An 18,670-nucleotide genomic window follows, 5' to 3' on the forward strand; every position below is an offset into this window, starting at 1 on the left:
TGCAGACACCCCTGGGTGACCACCTGGCCACGCAGACACCCTTGGGTGCTCCCTGGGCATGCAGACACCCCTGGGTGCCCACTTGGCCACGCAGACACCCTTGGGTGCTCCCCGGGCATGCAGGCGCCCCTGGGTGACCACCTGGCCACGCAGACACCCTTGGGTGCTCCCCGGGCATGCAGACACCCCTGGGTGCCCATCTGGTTGCGTGGGGCATGTAGACATCCCTGGGCGCTCGCCTGGCCACGTGGGGACACGCAGACACCCGTGGGTCCCCGGACGCCCATCCACCCCGGAGGAACTCCGGTCCCTGCGTGAGCGCGCGTGGCACCAAACCTTCCTCGCCGTCCTCTTCCTCGCCAGTCGCCCGCCTACACGCTGGTGTGGACGCGCCAGAACCACGGGAAGCTGCCGAGCCGCGCCATGGACTTCAACGGCATCCTCACCATCCGCAACGTGCAGCCCGAGGACGCCGGCGTCTACGTCTGCACCGGCTCCAACATGCTCGACATGGACGAGGGCACGGCCACGCTCTACGTCCAAGGTGCATGCCGGGTGAAAGCCGAGGAAAGCTCCTTCCCTGGCGAACCGGGCTGGCGGAGAGCCCAGAGGCCACGGTGACAGGCAGGATTGCTTCCCCGGGGGGAAGCTCCTCTGCTTGCCCGGGGCGCTGCTGAAAACTGTGACTTGTTCGCAGCCCCTTCCAAGACTCAGATGTTTTACGGACCCGTCGAATTTATGGAAGGCCACAGACCCTGTAAGTCAGCCCGCGAGGGCCGTGCCGGGGGGCGTCCCGGCCGGGGGGCGTTTCCAGGGCGAGGGTGGGAGCAAAGCCGGGGGTGCCGGGAGCGACGGGGCCGGCGCGGGGGCTGCCCCAGCCGAGCCCCCCGTCTCGCCCCGCCGCAGCCAGCCCCGCCGCGGCCCCCAGCGCCACCGTGGAGCCGGCGCAGCTGAGCGTGGCGCCGGGCCAGCCCGCCGAGTTCCGCTGCGTGGCCACCGGCAGCCCCGCGCCCGCCGTCGAGTGGCTCGGTAGGTGCCCGCGGGCGGGGGGGGGACCGGCCGCGGGGACGGGGCGCCCGGCGGCTGAGCCTCTCCCCTGCCCATCGCAGGCGGCGCGGGCGGCGCGCTGCCGCCGGGCGCCGTGGTGCGGGGCGGCATCCTGCGCTTCCCGGCCGCCGAGCCCGCCGACGAGGCGCACTACCTGTGCCGCGCCCGCAACAGCGCCGGGCAGCACACGGCGCGGGCCGTCCTCCGCGTGCGAGGTGCGTAGCGACGTCCCCGCCGCCCCCTCCGCCGGCCCGGCCCGGCGCGCGGCGGCCCGGTCCTGACCCACGCTGCCCGCAGGCGCCGGTGCCCCCCAGGTGCAGGTGAGCCCCGAGCGGGCCGAGGTGCACGAGGGCTCCACGGTGCGGCTCTACTGCCGCGTCTCCGGCTCGCCCGACGCCACCGTCGCCTGGGAGAAGCAGGGCGGCGCTTTGCCCCCGCAGGTGAGCCGGCGCGGGGTCGCGCTGCCAAAATTTGGCACGCTCCCCCCCTCCGCGGCTCCGTCCTGACCGCCCCCTCGCCGCAGTCCCGCTCGGAGCACACCGACATCGCCACGCTGGTGATCCCCTCCATCGCCGCGGCCCACGGCGGCGTCTACCTCTGCGTCGGCACCAGCGCAGCCGGCACGGCCCGGGCCAAGATCGACGTGGTGGTGGTGCCAGGTAGGGGGGACGCGGCCTCGGCGGGGGCTTTCGCCCGCGTTTTGCCTGGACCCGGGTGCCCCATGGCCGGTCTCTTTGCAGGCGCCGCGCCGCCCGTCCGCGTCGAGTCCCCGTCCCCGTCGGTCGCCGAGGGACAGACCCTGGACCTCGACTGCGTGGTGGCCGGCCAGGGCCAGGCCACGGTGACGTGGTACAAGCGCGGCGGGTCGCTGCCTGCCGGCCATCAGGTAGGACGTGCGCGCGGAGCCGGGGTGCGGCGGTGGGGTGCCGAGCCGCCCCACCGATGCCGTCCCGCCGCCGCCGCAGGTATCGGGCACCCGCCTGCGCATCCCCCGCGTGACGGCGGCCGACTCGGGCGAGTACGTGTGCCGCGTGGCCTCCGCCGCCGACGCCGTGCAGGAGGCCTCCTTCTTCGTCACCGTCTACGCGCCGGGCGCCGCGTACCGTGAGTACCGGTTCCGGAGGCGGGGAGCGGGGCGGCTCGGGCGAGCCCGGTTGCAGCCCTTCCCTCCGCTTCTCCAGCCGCGGGCGGCGCGGCGCCGGTGCGGATCGAGTCCCCCTCGTCGCCCGTCCTCGAGGGCCAGACCCTGGAGCTCAACTGCGACATCGGCGAGGGCCAGACCTCGGTGATGTGGTACAAGCGCAGCGGCTCGCTCCCGGCGCACCACCAGGTACGGCGGACGGGACGCGGAGGCGGGACCCCGTTTCAGGGGGGTTTCCCTTCTCTTGACTCTCCCCCCGCCGTCGGCACCCAGGTGTCGGGCTCCCGCCTGCGCATCCCCCACGTCACGGCGGCCGACGCCGGCGAGTACGTGTGCCGGGTGAGCACCGGCGCCGCCGTCCGGGAGGCCTCCATCGTCGTCACCGTCAAGGCCGGCTCCGGCTCCCCGCACGGTGAGGCCGGGCTCCGCTCGCCCCCGCGGTCCCCGGCGCGGCCCCGGCGCTCATCGCCCCGTCCCCCGTCGCAGGGCCGGCGGCCCCGGGCGTCGCGCCGCCCATCCGCATCGAGGCGTCCTCGTCCGCCGTGGCCGAGGGACAGAGCCTGGAGCTCAACTGCGTCGTCGCCAGCCCCGCGCAGGCCACCGTGACGTGGTACAAGCGCGGCGGCTCCCTGCCGGCCAAGCACCAGGTGGGGCGAGCGGGTCGGTCCCTGGCAGGGGAATGGGCTGGGGTGGCACCACCACCCCCGTGACACCAGTGATGGCACCACCACCCCCATGACGCCCATGATGTCCCCGCAGGTGTCGGGCTCCCGGCTGCGGCTGCTGCAGGTGACGGCAGCCGACTCGGGCGAGTACGTGTGCCGGGTGAGCACCGAGGCGGCCACCAAGGAGGCCTCCGTCATGGTGACCATCCAGCCCAGCGGGGCCATCTCCTACCGTGAGTGGGGACCGGAGGGCGCGCGGGGGTCTCAGTGCCTGCGGGGTGGCACCGGCCGCAGGCGGGTGCTCACCGCGTCCCGTGCCACCTCCACCGTGTCCCTGGGCTCACCTCGCCATCTCGGTCCCCAGCCGCCGGCGTCGCGCCGCCCGTGCGCATCGAGTCCTCCTCCTCCTCGGTGGCCGAGGGACAGACCCTGGACCTCAACTGCGTGGTGGCCGGCCCGGGCCAGGCCACGGTGACGTGGTACAAGCGCGGCGGCTCCCTGCCGGCCAAGCACCAGGTAGGGCGAGCGGGTCGGTCCCTGGCAGGGGAATGGGCTGGGGTGGCACCACCACCCCCGTGACACCAGTGATGGCACCACCACCCCCATGACGCCCATGATGTCCCCGCAGGTGTCGGGCTCCCGGCTGCGGCTGCTGCAGGTGACGGCAGCCGACTCGGGCGAGTACGTGTGCCGGGTGAGCACCGGGGTGGCCACCAAGGAGGCCTCCGTCATGGTGACCATCCAGCCCAGCGGGGCCGTCACGCACCGTGAGTGGGGACAGAGGGGTCGTGGGGACGTTGTTCACGAGGTGTCACCGGCCGCGGGTGGGTGGTGCTCCCGGGGTCTAGCTGGACCCCACGGTGCCACGGCCGGAGCCCAGGGCAAATTGCTCCCCGGAGGAGGCACCCGGGCTCACGCCACCGTCTCGGTCCCCAGCCGCCGGCGTCGCACCGCCCGTGCGCATCGAGTCCTCCTCGCCCGCCGTGGCCGAGGGACAGAGCCTGGAGCTCAACTGCGTCATCGCCAGCCCCGCGCAGGCCACCGTGACGTGGTACAAGCGCGGCGGCTCCCTGCCGGCCAAGCACCAGGTAGGGCGAGCGGGTCGGTCCCCGGCGCGGGAACGGGCCGGGATGGCACCGTGGCCCCCCGTGACACCCGTGGTGTCCCCGCAGGTGTCGGGCTCCCGGCTGCGGCTGCTGCAGGTGACAGCGGCCGACTCGGGCGAGTACGTGTGCCGGGTGAGCACCGAGGCGGCCACCAAGGAGGCCTCCGTCATGGTGACCATCCAGCCCAGCGGGGCCATCTCCTACCGTGAGTGGGGCCGGAGGGTTGGGGACGCGGGGGCTGGCTCGCTCCGGGTGCCCCACGTCCCCTCCTCGGCGTGACCCCGCTGTCTCGGTCCCCAGCCGCCGGCGTCACGCCGCCCGTGCGCATCGAGTCCTCCTCCTCCTCGGTGGCCGAGGGACAGACCCTGGACCTCAACTGCATCGTGGCGGGCCGGGGCCAGGCCACGGTGACGTGGTACAAGCGCGGCGGCTCCCTGCCGGCCAAGCACCAGGTGCGCGGGGGCGTTTTGGGGCGGAAGGGGCCCTTTGGGGCAGCCTAGGGACACGCGTCCCCATTCACACACGTCTTGTGGCCGTCAGGTGTCGGGCACCCGCCTCCGCATCCCCCAGGTGTCGGCGGCCGACTCGGGCGAGTACGTGTGCCGCGTCACCGCGGCCGGCGTCACGCAGGAGAGCTCCCTCCTCGTCACCATCCAGAGCGGCGCCGGCTCCTCCTACGGTACCGGGGGCCGGGGGGGGGGACGCGGGTGGCCGCGGCGGGGCCGGGGAGGCGGCAGGGCTGCTGACAGCCGCCGTCTCCCCCAGCCGTGGGCGTCACGCCGCCCGTGAGGATCGAGACCTCGTCCGCCTCCGTGGCCGAGGGCCAGACCCTGGAGCTCAACTGCATGGTGGCGGGGCAGGGACACCCCCACGTCACCTGGTATCGGCGCGGGGCGGCTCTGTCCCCCAACAGCCAGGTACGGAGCCGAGGCGGCAGCGGTGGCGGTGCCGGGGGGTCGGGGACGAGCGCGTCCCCACGCCACGTCTCGTCCCCGCAGGTCTCCGGCTCCCGCCTGCGCCTCGTCCAGGTGTCGGTGGCCGACTCGGGCGAGTACGTGTGCCGCGTCAGCTCGGGGACCGCCACACAGGAGGCCTCGGTCGTTGTCACCGTGCCCGGCAGCGCCGGCACCTACTACTGTGAGTGTGGGGCGGAGGGACCGGGCAGCCCCCGGGGGTGCCGCCTGCCCGGCCACCAACCGTCCCTCTCGTGTCCCCCAGCCCCGGGCGCCCCACAGCCCGTGCGCATCGAGTCCTCGTCCTCCTCCATCGCCGAGGGACAGACCCTGGACCTCAACTGCGTGGTGGCCGGCCCGGGCCAGGCCACGGTGACGTGGTACAAGCGCGGGGGGCCTCTGCCCGCCGGCCACCAGGTACGCCTGTCCCCGACGCGTGACCGTGGCGGCCCCCCCGGGGGTCCGGCCGGCCAGCGCTCACCCCCCTGCCTCCCCGCAGGTGTCGGGCACCCGCCTGCGCATCCCCCAGGTGTCGGCGGCCGACTCGGGCGAGTACGTGTGCCGCGTCACCGCGGCCGGCGTCACGCAGGAGAGCTCCCTCGTGGTCACCATCGATGACGGTGCCGCCTACCGTGAGTGCCGCGCCGGGAGCGGGGGGCACCGCGGGGCGGCCTGGGGCCGCGGGGGACGTTTTACCCTTAACTCTGCCCGCTTCCGCACCGTGCAGCATCCAGTGTCGCGCCGCCCGTGCGCATCGAGTCCTCGGCGTCCTCGGTCACCGAGGGACAGACCCTGGACCTCAACTGCGTGGTGGCCGGCCAGGGCCAGGCCACGGTGACGTGGTACAAGCGTGGCGGCTCCCTGCCGGCCAAGCACCAGGTAGGGGGGGACGCGGCGGGGCAGGGACCGTGGCGCTCGCTGTTGCCGGGGCTCGGCCATCCGATGGCCCTCGGGGACACGGGCACCGCCGGCCTCACGCCCCCCTGCCGCTTCGCAGCTCTCGGGGTCCCGCCTGCGGCTCTCGCAGCTCTCCGTGGCCGACTCGGGCGAGTACGTGTGCCGCGTGGGCTCGGGCAGCAGCACCCGCGAGGCCACCATCGCCGTCACCGTCTCCTCCCGCGATGGCTCCAGCTACCGTGAGTGCGGGCAAGGGTGCGGCTGGGGCTGGGGCGGGCGCCGGGCACGTGCCACCTCCACCGCTTTCCCTCCCTTCCCTTCCCGTCCCCGCAGGCCTGCAGAGCCCCATCATCTCCATCGACCCGCACAGCATGGCCGTGGCCCAGGGCGAGGACGCCACCTTCAAGTGCCGCATCCACGATGGCGCCCGGCCCATCAACGTCACCTGGCGCATGGGGCCCGGCCAGCACCTCCAAGGTAGGGCCGTCGCCGTGGTGGGCGTCACCGTGGTGGACATCACGATGGTGGGCACCAGCGCGGTCCCCATGGCTGATGCTCGCCCATCCTTCTCCAGACAACGTCAAGATCAGCCCCAACGGCTCGGTGATCTCCATCGCTGGCGCCCACGCCGGCAACCAGGGCGCCTACCACTGCGTGGCCTCCAACCGCTTCGGCATCGCCAGCAGCGTGGTCAACCTCCTGGTGCAAGGTGGGCAGCACCCGTGGGTGCCACGGCGGTGTCCCAGCCCCCAGCCCATGCCCGTGCTCATGCCCTTCCCTCCTCTTCCTCCAGGCGCGCCCACGGTCTCGGTGATGCCGCCGGGTCCCGTGACGGTGAAGGAGGGCAAGTCCATCAGCCTGGAGTGCCTGGGCCGGGGCGAGCCGCGGCCGCTGGTGCGCTGGAGCCGGGCGGGCTCGCGGCAGAAGGTGGAGCACCAGACGCTGCTGCACATGGACAGCCAGGCCGTGCTGCAGCTGGCGCCGGCGAAGGCCGAGCACGCCGGCACCTACGTGTGCACGGCGCACAACGCCCTGGGCTCGGCGCAGGCCCAGGTGGCCGTGAGCGTGGAGACGGCGCAGAGGACCCCCGGCGCCCCCGAGGTGGTCGTGTCGCCCGCCGTCACCGTGGTGGCCGGGGACACCGCCACGCTGAGCTGCTCCGCGACAGGTAGGGGCGTCCCCCGCCGTGCCGGGCCCCCGGCGCCCCGCGGGGACGCCCGGCGCTCACCGGCCGCTCCGCGCCCGCAGGCGAGCCGGCGCCCACCGTCGAGTGGTCGAAGCTGCGGGCGCCGCTGCCCTGGCAGCACCGGGTGCTCAACGGCACGCTGGTCATCCCCCGCGCGGCCCAGCAGGACTCGGGCCAGTACATCTGCAACGCCAGCAACGCCGCCGGCTTCGCCGAGGCCTTCGTCACCCTCGACGTGGAGAGTAAGGCGGGCGCGGGGTGCCGTGGGCGGCCCCTCTCCTCCCGCAAATGGGTGCCGCGGCCGGGTGGTGTTGGGGCGCGGAGGTGCCTAGCTGGGGCCTCCTTCCCTCCTCTCCTGGGTGATTGCTGCCATCCCTCTGTCTGCAAGCATCCCTCCCTCCTTTCCTCCATTCCTCCTTCCATCCTTCCATCCACTCCTCCTTCCATCCATCCCTCTGTCCACAAGCATCCCTTCCTCCTTTCCTCCATCCCTCTATCCATCTCTCCATTCCTCCTCCTGTCCATTCCTCCATCCATCCACTCCTCCTTCCATCCATCCCTCCATCCCTCCTTCCATCTTTCCTCCATTCCTCCTTCCATCCGCTCCTCCTTCCATCCATCCCTCCATTCCTCCTTCTGTCCGTTTCTTCTGTCTATGCCTCCATCCCTCCTTCCATCCATTCCTCCTTCCATCTTCCCTTGCTACTTTGTTGCTTGATCCAGACTCCTCCCTCCATCACCATCACATTCCCCCAACCGTCCCTTCTTTCTCTATTCCTCCTTTCTCTTCTCCATCCCTCCCTTCTCTCCTTATCCCTCCCTTCTCTCCCCATCCCTCCCTTCTGTCCACCCGCCCATCCTTCCCTTGCTCCAGCTCTTTGCTCCGGCATCCCTCCCTCCTCCGCCTGCACCCCTTTCTCCGCTCACACTCCTCCACCCGCCCCTTCCTCGCGGATCCGTCCATCCCTCGCTCCCCTCCGCCCTCCTCCCCGTGCGCGTCTCCATCCCTCCGTCGCTGCCCCGATCCCGGCCTTTGCATGCTCCCGTCCATCCGTCCATCCGCCCGCCCGCCCGTCCGTCGCCGCGCTGCTGCCTCCCCGCGCCCGGCGGGGGCTGACGCTCCCGCGGCCCCGCAGCGCCGCCGTACGCCACGGTCCTGCCGGAGGAGAGCGCGGCGCGGGCGGGCGAGACGCTGCAGCTGCAGTGCCTGGCGCACGGCACGCCGCCGCTGCGCTACCACTGGGCCAAGGTGAACGGCAGCCTGCCGGCGCGGGCCGCCCGCCGCGACGGCCTCCTGCGCCTCGGCCCCGCGCTGCCCGACGACGCCGGCACCTACCGCTGCCTCGTCTCCAACCGCGTGGGCGCCGCCGAGGCCTTCGCCCGCGTCGCCGTCCACGGCGAGCACCCAGGTGGGCTCCCCACGGGGCGGACCGGCGCCGCCGAGGCGCACGGGGTGCCGCCGGCCGTCACCGTCACCGCTCGGCTGCATCCCGCAGGTGACGGCGCCGGCCCGGTGCCCGCCGGCCCGCCCACGGTGCGGGTGACCCCCCAGAGCCTCGTCAGGGGGGTGGGCGGCACGGCCGAGTTCGCCTGCGCCGTCGACGGAGACCCCCGGGCGCGCGTCGAGTGGCTCAAGGACGGCGGCGAGCTGCCCCCCGGCAGCAGCGTGCGGGACGGCGTGCTGCGGTAAGGACGGCGGCGGCGGGGGGGGACGCCGGGGCCCCCGCTGCCTCCGGGGCTGCCGCTGACGCCCCCCTCCGCCGTGTCCCCGCAGCATCAGTGACCTGGACCGCAAGAGCCAGGGCACCTACACGTGCCGGGCCAGCAGCCCGGGCGGGCAGGCCGAGGGCAGCGCCACGCTCGCCATCCAGGGTAGGAGCCCAGTGGCCCGCGGGCGCCCCGGCACCCCCTCCGTTCCTCCCCGTGCCCACGGGCCCCCTGGTACCCCCCTATCTCCCTTGATACCTTTGGGCACCCCAGGACCCTCCGATCTCTCTCCATGCCTATGGGCACCTCTTTACCTCCCCATCTCTCTTGATGCCTTTGGGTACCCCAGGACCCTCCAATCTCTCTCCATGCCTATGGGCACCCTGGTACCCCCCCATCTCTATCGATACCTTTGGGCACCCCAGGACCCTCCGATCTCTCTCCATGTCCATGGGCACCTCTTTACCTCCCCATCTCTCTTGATGCCTTTGGGCACCCCAGGACCCTCCAATCTCTCTCCATGTCCATGGGCACCCTGGTACCCCCCCATCTCTATCGATGCCTTTGGGCACCCCAGGACCCTCCAATCCCTTTCCATGTCCATGGGCACCTCTTTATCCCCTTAATTTCCCCCTATGCCCATGGGCACCCTGGTACCCCCAATCTCTCTTGATACCCTTGGGCACCCAGGACCCTCTGGTTGCTCTCCATGCCCATGGGCACCTCTTTATCCCTTTAATTTCTCCCCATGCCCATGGGCACCCCTCTATTTCTCCCCTTGCCCATGGGCACCCTGGTACCCCCCCATCTCTCCTGATACCTTTGGGCACCCCGGGACCCTCCAGTCTCTCCCCATGCCCATGGGCACCTCTTTACCCCCTCGATTTCTCCCCACGCCCATGGGCACCCTGCTACCCTCCGACCTTCCTCCGTATCTGTGGGCACCCCGGTACCCCGATCTCCCCCCGCGCCTGTCGGCCCCCCCGAACCCCCGATTTCTCACGCCCGGGGCACCCCCTCACCCCCGTCTCTCCGCGCGCCCCAGCTCTGCCCAGGGCGCTGATCAACATCCGGACGGCGGTGCAGACGGTGCTGGCGGGCACGGCGGTGGAGCTGGAGTGCCTGGGGCTGGGCGAGCCCAAGCCCCACGTCACCTGGAGCAAGGTGGGCGGCCGCATCCGCCCCGGCGTGCTGGTGAGCGCCGGCACGCTGCGGATCGAGCGGGTGGAGCGGAGCGACGCCGGGCAGTACCGCTGCACCGCCGCCAACGCCGTGGGCGCCGTGCAGTCCCACGTCATCCTCCACGTGCAGGGTGAGCGCGCGCGCGTGCCGTGCCCACCGCCGCCGCGGTGATGCCCCGTGCTTCCCGGCGCGGCGGCGAAGGGTCCGTGTCTCCGCAGCCGCCCCCCAGATCGCCGGGCAGCCGGAGGTCAAGGAGGTCTCGGTGGGCTCGGCGGCCGTCTTCCCCTGCCTGGCGTCCGGCTTCCCCGTCCCGGAGGTGAAATGGAGCAAAGTGAGTCGGGGGGACGCGGGGACGGCGGCGGGGACGGCACCCGTGGGTGCTGACCGCCGCCCCCGCCGCAGCTGGAGGGAGAGCTGCCCGAGGCCGCCCGGGTGGAGGGCACCGTGCTCACCTTGCCGGCCGTGCGCCCCGAGGACGCCGGCGTCTACGTGTGCGCCGCCTCCAACCGCCAAGGCCAGGAGACCGCTTTCTCCGTGCTCCGGGTCCGAGGTGAGCGGTGCCGGGGGGGTGCCGGGGGGGCCGTCGCCGGTGCCGGCACGCCGTGACGCCGCCGCTGCCCCGCAGAGCGCCTGGTGCCCTACTTCACGCAGACGCCGCGCTCCTTCCTGCCGCTGCCCACCATCAAGGACGCCTACAAGAAGTTCGAGATCCAGATCACCTTCCGGCCCGACGTCGCCGACGGTGAGCGCCGCCCGCGCCCCTCGCCCGGCCCCGGCCCTCGCCGCCGCCGCCCTCTCTCATTCGCTCTGTTTCTCCTCCTCCTCCGTCCGTCTGTCCGTCCCTCTGTCCCTCTCCTCTCTCCTTTAGCTCTTATTCTGTACTCAGGTGAGTGGCTCGGCGCCCGGCCGGGTGCCGGCGAGCCGCGGGGCGCGCGGTGGGCACCCGCTGTCGGGCCCCGCCCGCCGCCCCGGCCTCACCGCTCTCCCCCCGCGCAGGGATGCTGCTGTACAACGGGCAGAGGAAGAGCAGCGGCGCCGACTTCGTCTCCTTCGGGCTCGTCGGCGGCCGCCCCGAGTTCAGGTGAGGGCCGCGGGCGCGGGCCGGGGTGGGGTGGGGGTGCCGGGGCGCCGGGCAGCGGCACCCACGCGCCGGGCGCTGCCGCCGCAGGTTCGACGCCGGCTCGGGCATGGCCACCATCCGGCACCCGACGCCGCTGCGCCTGGGCGAGTACCACACCGTCCGCCTCTTCCGCAACCTCACCCAGGGCTCGCTGGCCCTCGACGGCTTCCCGCCCGTCAACGGCACCTCGCAGGTACGGGGCGGCCCGGGCGCGGGGCGAGGCTCGCCGGCCGCCGCGCTCACCCCTCCGCGCCCGCAGGGCAAGTTTCAGGGGCTGGACCTCAACGAGGAGCTCTACCTGGGCGGCTACCCCGACTACGGCGCCGTCGCCAAGACCGGCCTCCGCGGCGGCTTCGTGGGTGAGTGGCGGGCGCGGGCGGCGCGGGCGCCCCGGGGCCCCTCGCTGAGCCGCCGCGTCCCTCCCGCAGGCTGCGTGCGCCAGCTCCTCATCCAGGGCGAGGAGGTGGTCTTCGGCGAGCCCCAGCTGCGGGCGCACGGCGTCGCCGACTGCCCCACGTGCCGGGACCGGCCGTGCCAGGTGAGCGGCGCGGGGACGCGCCGGGGCCGGGGCCGGGGCCGGTGCCGGGGCCGGTGCCGCCGGCCGGGCCCCTGACGCCCGCGGCCGCCCGCAGAACGGCGGCGTGTGCGAGGACACCGAGAGCAGCGCCTACGTGTGCCGCTGCCCCCCCGGCTTCACCGGCAGCAACTGCGAGTACTCCCAGGCCCTGCACTGCCACCCGGGTGAGGATGGGGGGACGGGGGGGGGCGGGTCGCGGCGCCCCGCGGCTCCCCCCGGCTCACCGCCGGCTCCGTCTCGCCGCCAGAGGCCTGCGGGCCCGATGCCACCTGCGTCAACCGGCCCGACGGGCAGGGCTACACGTGCCGCTGCCACCTGGGCAAGTCGGGAGAGAAGTGCATGGACGGTGAGCGCGGCGGGCGCCGGGGAGAGGGGTGCAACGCTGCAGCGGGTGCGGGGGAGCGGATATTGCCCCGGGGAGAGGGGTGCAACGCTGCAGCGGGTGCAGGGGGATGCGTATTGCCCCGGGGAGAGGGGTGCAATTCTGCCACGGGCACGGGGTAGCGGGCACCGCCCCGGGGACCCTGGCACGCCGCGGGGACGGGCTGAGGTGCCGCGGGCCGCCCCAGGTGAGGCCGTGAGCGCCCCGTCCTTCGACGGGGAGGGCGCCTTCATCTCCTACCCGCCGCTGACCAACATCCACCACGAGCTGCGGGTGGACGCCGAGTTCAAGCCGCTGGCGCCCGACGGGCTGCTGCTCTTCAGCGGGGGCAAGGCCGCCCCCGTGGAGGACTTCGTGGCCCTCGCCATGGCCGACGGGCACCTCGAGTTTCGCTACGAGCTGGGCTCAGGTACGCGGCGGGGCGCGACGGGGTCCCCGGCCTCGACGGGGGCTCCTGGCACCGCTGGGGTCCCCTGGCACCGCCAGGATCCCTGGGAACCGGTGGGGTCCCTGGGTGTCACCGGTGTTCCCTGGCACCGTCGGGGTCTCTGGGAACTACTGGGGTCCCCTGGCATCGCTGGGGTCTCTGGGCACCGCTGGGGTCCCCTGGCATCATTGGGGTCCCCAGGAACCACTGGGGTCCCCAGGCATCACCAGGATCCCTGGGCATCGTTGGGGTCCTTGGGCATCACTGGGGTCCCTGGGTATCATTGGGGTCCTCTGGGCACCACTGGGGTCCCTAGGAACCACTGGGGTCCCTGGGCATCGTTGGGGTCCCCTGGCATCTCTGGGGTCCCTGGGCATCATTGGGGTCCTCAGGCATCACTGGGGTCCCTGGGCACCACTGGGGTCTCCTGGCATCATCGGGGTCTCCTGGCACCACTGGGGTCCCCGGGCATCACCAGGGTCCCCTGGGCACCACTGGGGTCCCCGGGCATCATCAGGGTCTCCTGGTATCTCTGGGGTCCCCGGGCATCACTGGGGTCCCCGGGCATCTCTGGGGTCCCTGGGCATCATTGGGGTCCTCAGGCATCACTGGGGTCCCTGGGCACCACTGGGGTCTCCTGGCATCATCGGGGTCTCCTGGCACCACTGGGGTCCCCGGGCATCACCAGGGTCCCCTGGGCACCACTGGGGTCCCCGGGCATCATCAGGGTCTCCTGGTATCTCTGGGGTCCCCGGGCATCACTGGGGTCCCCGGGCATCTCTGGGGTCCCCGGGCATCATTGGGGTCCTCAGGCATCACTGGGGTCCCTGGGCACCACTGGGGTCTCCTGGCATCATCGGGGTCTCCTGGCACCACTGGGGTCCCCGGGCATCACCAGGGTCCCCTGGGCACCACTGGGGTCCCCGGGCATCATCAGGGTCTCCTGGTATCTCTGGGGTCCCCGGGCATCACTGGGGTCCCCGGGCATCTCTGGGGTCCCTGGGCATCATTGGGGTCCTCAGGCATCACTGGGGTCCCTGGGCACCACTGGGGTCTCCTGGCATCATCGGGGTCTCCTGGCACCACTGGGGTCCCCGGGCATCACCAGGGTCCCCTGGGCACCACTGGGGTCCCCGGGCATCATCAGGGTCTCCTGGTATCTCTGGGGTCCCCGGGCATCACTGGGGTCCCCGGGCATCTCTGGGGTCCCCGGGCATCATTGGGGTCCTCAGGCATCACTGGGGTCCCTGGGCACCACTGGGGTCTCCTGGCATCATCGGGGTCTCCTGGCACCACTGGGGTCCCCGGGCATCACCAGGGTCCCCTGGGCACCACTGGGGTCCCCGGGCATCATCAGGGTCTCCTGGTATCTCTGGGGTCCCCGGGCATCACTGGGGTCCCCGGGCATCTCTGGGGTCCCTGGGCATCATTGGGGTCCTCAGGCATCACTGGGGTCCCTGGGCACCACTGGGGTCTCCTGGCATCATCGGGGTCTCCTGGCACCACTGGGGTCCCCGGGCATCATCCAGGTCCCTGGGCATCTCTGGGGTCCCCCGGCACCGCCGGTGCCCCCAGGCCATCGCCGCAGCGGGGTGCCGACGCCGTGCCCGGCCGGGCATCCCCCCCCCCGGCACCGGCAAGCCCGCGAAACGCCCGGGGGCTCGCGGCACGGCGCCGCCGCCGTCCCCCCGTCTCTCGCCAGGCCCGGCGGTGCTGCGGAGCCCGGAGCCGCTGGCGCTGGGGCGCTGGCACCGCGTCTCGGCCGAGCGGCTGCACAAGGACGGCACGCTGGTGGTGGACGGCGGCCCGCCGGTGAAGCGCTCCTCGCCGGGCAAGAGCCAGGGCCTCAACCTGCGCACGCCGCTCTACCTGGGCGGCGTGGAGCCCTCGCTGCGCCTGCCCGGCCCCGCCAACGTCAGCGCCGCCTTCCGCGGCTGCATCGGCGAGGTGAGCCCCGGACGCCTGGGCCCCGCCGGCGGACGGGCGGGCGGCGGGCGCTGACGGCTGCCGTTGCAGGTGTCGGTCAACGGGAAGAAGGTGGACGTGTCCTACAGCTTCCTGCAGAGCCGCGGCGTCGCGCAGTGCCGGGAGAGCTCGCCCTGCGAGCGGGCGCCGTGCCGGCACGGGGGCCGCTGCGTGCCCGCCGCCGCCGGTGCCTTCCGCTGCCTCTGCCGCGACGGCTTCAGCGGTGAGCGCCGCCGGGGGGGGGGGTTCGGGGGGGCCGCGCCGGCGGGACGCTGACGCCCGTGTCCCCAGGGCCGCGCTGCGAGCTGGCCGACGACCGCTGCCTGCTCGGCAACCCCTGCCTGCACGGCGGCACCTGCAAAGCCAACGCCTGCCTCTGCGCCGAGGGCTTCGCCGGCGCCTTCTGCCAGCACGGTGAGCGCCGGGGGGGGCGGCGGCGGGGCGGGGGGGGGCGGCGGCGGCGGCGCCGAGCCCTGACGCCCCTCTCGCCCCGCGCAGGCCCGGCGCTGGCGGAGCTGGACAGCGACTGGGCGCCCGAAGGCAGCGGCGGCAACGGTAGGGCGGCGGGTCCCCGGCGGGCGCCCGGCGTCCCGGCGCCCCGGCTCAGCCGTCTCCCCTCCGCAGACGCCCCCGGGCAGTTCGGCGCTTCCTTCCGCGACGGCGGCTACCTGGCCCTGCCCGGCCACCTCTTCGCCCGCGGGTAGGTAGCGGCGGGGCGGCGCGGCGCACGGGGGGGTCCGCCGGCCCTGACCCCCCCCCCGCTCCCTCCGCAGCGCCCCCGGAGCGCCCGAGACCGTCGCGCTGGAGGTGCGGACCGGCAGCGCCGACGGCGTGCTGCTGTGGCACGGCGCGGTGAGTACGGCGCAGCAGGGCCGCCCCGCGTCCCCCGTCCCCCCCCGTCCCGTCCCGCCGCTGACCGCCCCGCCGCGCCCGCAGGAGCCCGGCGACGGCGGCAAAGCCAAGGACTTCATCGGCCTCGGCCTGAGGGACGGGCACCTGGTGTTCAGGTGAGGGGCGCCCCACGGCGCGGCCCCCCCGGCCCCCGGCCCTCGCCCCCGCGCTGAGGCCGGCGCCGCTCTTGCAGCTACCAGCTGGGCAGCGGCGAGGCCACCATCGTCTCCGAAGACCCCGTCAACGACGGCGAGTGGCACCGGGTGACGGCCACCAGGTGCGGCGCGGGGCGCGTGGGGCGCGTGGGGCGCGTGGGGCGGGGGGCCGCGGGCGCTGACGGTGTCCCCGCAGGGAGGGACGGCGCGGGTGGCTGCAGGTGGACGGTGAGGAGCCCGTGTACGGGGAGTCGCCAGGCACCAACATCATGGCCAACACCGAGGGCAACATCTACCTCGGTAGGGCGCGGCGGGGGGGACGGGGGCGCGGGGAGGGCACATATGGGGCACAGGGGTGGGATATGGGATGGGCACAGGGTGGTCATGGATGGGTGGGACGCAGGTTGGGCACGGATGGGGCACAGGGTGGTCATCGATGGGGCACAGGGTGGTCATGGGCTGGTGGGGCACTGGATGGGCACAGGGTTGGCATGGAATGGCCATGGATGGGTGGGATACGGGATGGGGATCAGTAGGACATGGCATGGCCATGGATGGATGGGACATGGATGGATGGGACACAGGGTGGGCAGGGATGGGACATGGGGTGGTCATGGATGGATGGGACATGAGATGGGCACGGATGGGACATGGGGTGGTCATGGATGGATGGGACATGAGATGGGCACGGATGGGACATGGGGTGGTCATGGATGGATGGGATATGGGGTGGGCACGGATGGGACATGAGGTGGGCATGGATGGGACATGGGATGGTCATGGATGGGATGTGAGGTGGGCATGCATGGGACACGAGGTGGGCACAGATGGGACATGGGGTGGTCATGGATGGATGGGTTATGGGGTGGGCAGGGTTTGGACATGGGATGGTCATGGATGGATGGGACACAAGATGGGCACGGATGGGACATGGGATGGTCATGGATGGATGGGACATGGGGTGGGCACGGATGGGGCCTGGGATGGTCATGGATGGATGGGACATGAGGTGGGCACGGATGGGACATGGGGTGGGCACGGATGGGACCTGGGATGGTCATGGATGGATGGGACATGGGGTGGGCACGGATGGGACATGAGGTGGGCACGGATGGGACCTGGGATGGTCATGGATGGATGGGACATGGGGCAGGTGTGGACGGGACGCAGGGTGGGCACAGCGGGCGCAGACGGTGCACGGGCAGACATGGACGGCACCTGGGGGGGGCGGGCGCCCCGGCCCCGCCGTCCCACCCCGGTCCTCGCAGGCGGCGCCCCGGACCCCAGGAGCCTCACGGCCGGCAAGTTCGTCTCAGGAATCACTGGGTGCCTCCGGGGCCTGGTGCTGGCACCCCTGGGCACCCCCGCGCACCCCATCGACCTGCGGCACCGGGCGGCGGGCGGCACCGCGGTCCCCGAGTGCCCCTCGTAGCCCCCCGCCCCCCGCACCGCCCTCCTGCTGCAGCGCCCACGATTTTGGGGGGGTTTTCCTGTTTTTCGGGTTTTTTTATTTTTATGTTTTTTTGCAAAAAGCCAAGAGGACAAACGGTGCTCGGCCGCCACCGGGGCGCTTTGCCGCCCGGGGGGGCCCCGCCAAATGTTTACACTGCCCTGACCCGTGCCGGCGCGGCCGGGTGCCTCCTGGGGTGGCCCCGGGGTGTTGTTTGGGGGGGGCGCCCCCTCCCCGCGGCGCGCTGTTCGCGGGGACGCCTATTAAAGGAGAGAGAAGGACTGCGCCTGGCGTGCGGCACCCTGCCGGGGCGGGCGCCGGGGGGCCGGGCACCCGGGGGTGGCCCTGGGGGCGGGGGGACGGGGGGTGTGGATGGGGGTGCAGGGGGGTATGGACCTAGGGATCTGGGGGGTATGGATGGGGGTCTGGGGGGGTATGGCCCTAGGGGTCTGGAGGGGTATGGATGGGGGTCTGGGGGGGTATGGGCAGTGTGGATGGGGGGTCTGGAGGAGCATGGATGGAGGTCCATGGGGGTTTGGAACTGGGGGTCTGGGGGGATATGGATGGGGGTCCAGGCAGATATGGCCATAGGCGTGTGGGTGGTGTGGACGGGGCGTCTGGAGGAGTACGGATGGAGGTCCACGGGGGTATGGCCCTGGGGGTCTGGGGGGGTACAGTTGGGGGTGCAGGGGGGTGTGGATGGAGGTCCACGGGGGTATGGCCCTGGGGGTCTGGGGGGGTACAGTTGGGGGTGCAGGGGGGTGTGGATGGAGGTCCACGGGGGTATGGCCCTGGGGGTCTGGGGGGGTACAGTTGGGGGTGCAGGGGGGTGTGGATGGAGGTCCACGGGGGTATGGCCCTGGGGGTCTGGGGGGGTACAGTTGGGGGTGCAGGGGGGTGTGGATGGAGGTCCACGGGGGTATGGCCCTGGGGGTCTGGGGGGGTACAGTTGGGGGTGCAGGGGGGTGTGGATGGAGGTCCACGGGGGTATGGCCCTGGGGGTCTGGGGGGGTACAGTTGGGGGTGCAGGGGGGTGTGGATGGAGGTCCACGGGGGTATGGCCCTGGGGGTCTGGGGGGGTACAGTTGGGGGTGCAGGGGGGTGTGGATGGAGGTCCACGGGGGTATGGCCCTGGGGGTCTGGGGGGGTACAGTTGGGGGTGCAGGGGGGTGTGGATGGAGGTCCACGGGGGTATGGCCCTGGGGGTCTGGGGGGGTACAGTTGGGGGTGCAGGGGGGTGTGGATGGAGGTCCACGGGGGTATGGCCCTGGGGGTCTGGGGGGGTACAGTTGGGGGTGCAGGGGGGTGTGGATGGAGGTCCACGGGGGTATGGCCCTGGGGGTCTGGGGGGGTACAGTTGGGGGTGCAGGGGGGTGTGGATGGAGGTCCACGGGGGTATGGCCCTGGTGGTCTGGGGGGGTACAGTTGGGGGTGCAGGGGGGTGTGGATGGAGGTCCACGGGGGTATGGCCCTGGGGGTCTGGGGGGGTACAGTTGGGGGTGCAGGGGGGTGTGGATGGAGGTCCACGGGGGTATGGCCCTGGGGGTCTGGGGGGCACGCTTGGGGGTGCAGGGGGGTGTGGATGGAGGTCCACGGGGGTATGGCCCTGGGGGTCTGGGGGGGTACAGTTGGGGGTGCAGGGGGGTGTGGATGGAGGTCCACGGGGGTATGGCCCTGGGGGTCTGGGGGGCACGCTTGGGGGTGCAGGGGGGTGTGGATGGAGGTCCACGGGGGTATGGCCCTGGGGGTCTGGGGGGGTACAGTTGGGGGTGCAGGGGGGTGTGGATGGAGGTCCACGGGGGTATGGCCCTGGGGGTCT

General features: G+C 72.8%; 1 protein-coding gene across 6 annotated transcripts in view; it reads left to right on the forward strand.

Annotated features, from left to right (window-relative positions):
- HSPG2 (heparan sulfate proteoglycan 2) overlaps positions 1-17,132 on the forward strand; it is a 33,519-nt gene extending 16,387 nt beyond the window's left edge. For 2 of the 6 annotated variants that reach the window (XM_064525687.1, XM_064525688.1), the window contains 51 exons: positions 364-544; positions 698-757; positions 907-1,029; positions 1,110-1,262; positions 1,345-1,487; positions 1,571-1,706; positions 1,788-1,933; positions 2,013-2,151; positions 2,229-2,377; positions 2,462-2,600; positions 2,675-2,835; positions 2,948-3,086; positions 3,218-3,369; positions 3,482-3,620; positions 3,790-3,941; positions 4,026-4,164; positions 4,260-4,411; positions 4,500-4,638; positions 4,725-4,876; positions 4,958-5,096; positions 5,178-5,329; positions 5,412-5,544; positions 5,640-5,791; positions 5,910-6,048; positions 6,143-6,286; positions 6,384-6,518; positions 6,603-6,977; positions 7,058-7,237; positions 8,132-8,404; positions 8,492-8,681; positions 8,770-8,867; positions 9,748-10,014; positions 10,103-10,215; positions 10,287-10,434; positions 10,510-10,626; positions 10,881-10,965; positions 11,053-11,197; positions 11,264-11,363; positions 11,433-11,542; positions 11,637-11,745; positions 11,829-11,927; positions 12,151-12,372; positions 14,093-14,337; positions 14,407-14,578; positions 14,647-14,769; positions 14,854-15,055; positions 15,129-15,207; positions 15,292-15,362; positions 15,440-15,523; positions 15,598-15,701; positions 16,670-17,132. In XM_064525687.1, the coding sequence (XP_064381757.1) occupies positions 364-544; positions 698-757; positions 907-1,029; positions 1,110-1,262; positions 1,345-1,487; positions 1,571-1,706; positions 1,788-1,933; positions 2,013-2,151; positions 2,229-2,377; positions 2,462-2,600; positions 2,675-2,835; positions 2,948-3,086; positions 3,218-3,369; positions 3,482-3,620; positions 3,790-3,941; positions 4,026-4,164; positions 4,260-4,411; positions 4,500-4,638; positions 4,725-4,876; positions 4,958-5,096; positions 5,178-5,329; positions 5,412-5,544; positions 5,640-5,791; positions 5,910-6,048; positions 6,143-6,286; positions 6,384-6,518; positions 6,603-6,977; positions 7,058-7,237; positions 8,132-8,404; positions 8,492-8,681; positions 8,770-8,867; positions 9,748-10,014; positions 10,103-10,215; positions 10,287-10,434; positions 10,510-10,626; positions 10,881-10,965; positions 11,053-11,197; positions 11,264-11,363; positions 11,433-11,542; positions 11,637-11,745; positions 11,829-11,927; positions 12,151-12,372; positions 14,093-14,337; positions 14,407-14,578; positions 14,647-14,769; positions 14,854-15,055; positions 15,129-15,207; positions 15,292-15,362; positions 15,440-15,523; positions 15,598-15,701; positions 16,670-16,833 (7,563 nt within the window). In that variant the 3' untranslated portion in view covers positions 16,834-17,132. The remainder of the gene's footprint in view (positions 1-363; positions 545-697; positions 758-906; positions 1,030-1,109; positions 1,263-1,344; positions 1,488-1,570; positions 1,707-1,787; positions 1,934-2,012; positions 2,152-2,228; positions 2,378-2,461; positions 2,601-2,674; positions 2,836-2,947; positions 3,087-3,217; positions 3,370-3,481; positions 3,621-3,789; positions 3,942-4,025; positions 4,165-4,259; positions 4,412-4,499; positions 4,639-4,724; positions 4,877-4,957; positions 5,097-5,177; positions 5,330-5,411; positions 5,545-5,639; positions 5,792-5,909; positions 6,049-6,142; positions 6,287-6,383; positions 6,519-6,602; positions 6,978-7,057; positions 7,238-8,131; positions 8,405-8,491; positions 8,682-8,769; positions 8,868-9,747; positions 10,015-10,102; positions 10,216-10,286; positions 10,435-10,509; positions 10,627-10,880; positions 10,966-11,052; positions 11,198-11,263; positions 11,364-11,432; positions 11,543-11,636; positions 11,746-11,828; positions 11,928-12,150; positions 12,373-14,092; positions 14,338-14,406; positions 14,579-14,646; positions 14,770-14,853; positions 15,056-15,128; positions 15,208-15,291; positions 15,363-15,439; positions 15,524-15,597; positions 15,702-16,669) is intronic. The other 4 variants (XM_064525689.1, XM_064525690.1, XM_064525691.1 and 1 more) reach the window with 4 other exon arrangements.
- Positions 17,133-18,670: the final 1,538 nt, after the last annotated feature.

This window comes from Dromaius novaehollandiae, chromosome 24, assembly GCF_036370855.1.
Source record: "Dromaius novaehollandiae isolate bDroNov1 chromosome 24, bDroNov1.hap1, whole genome shotgun sequence".
In the NCBI taxonomy this organism is placed as follows: Eukaryota; Metazoa; Chordata; class Aves; order Casuariiformes; family Dromaiidae; genus Dromaius; species Dromaius novaehollandiae.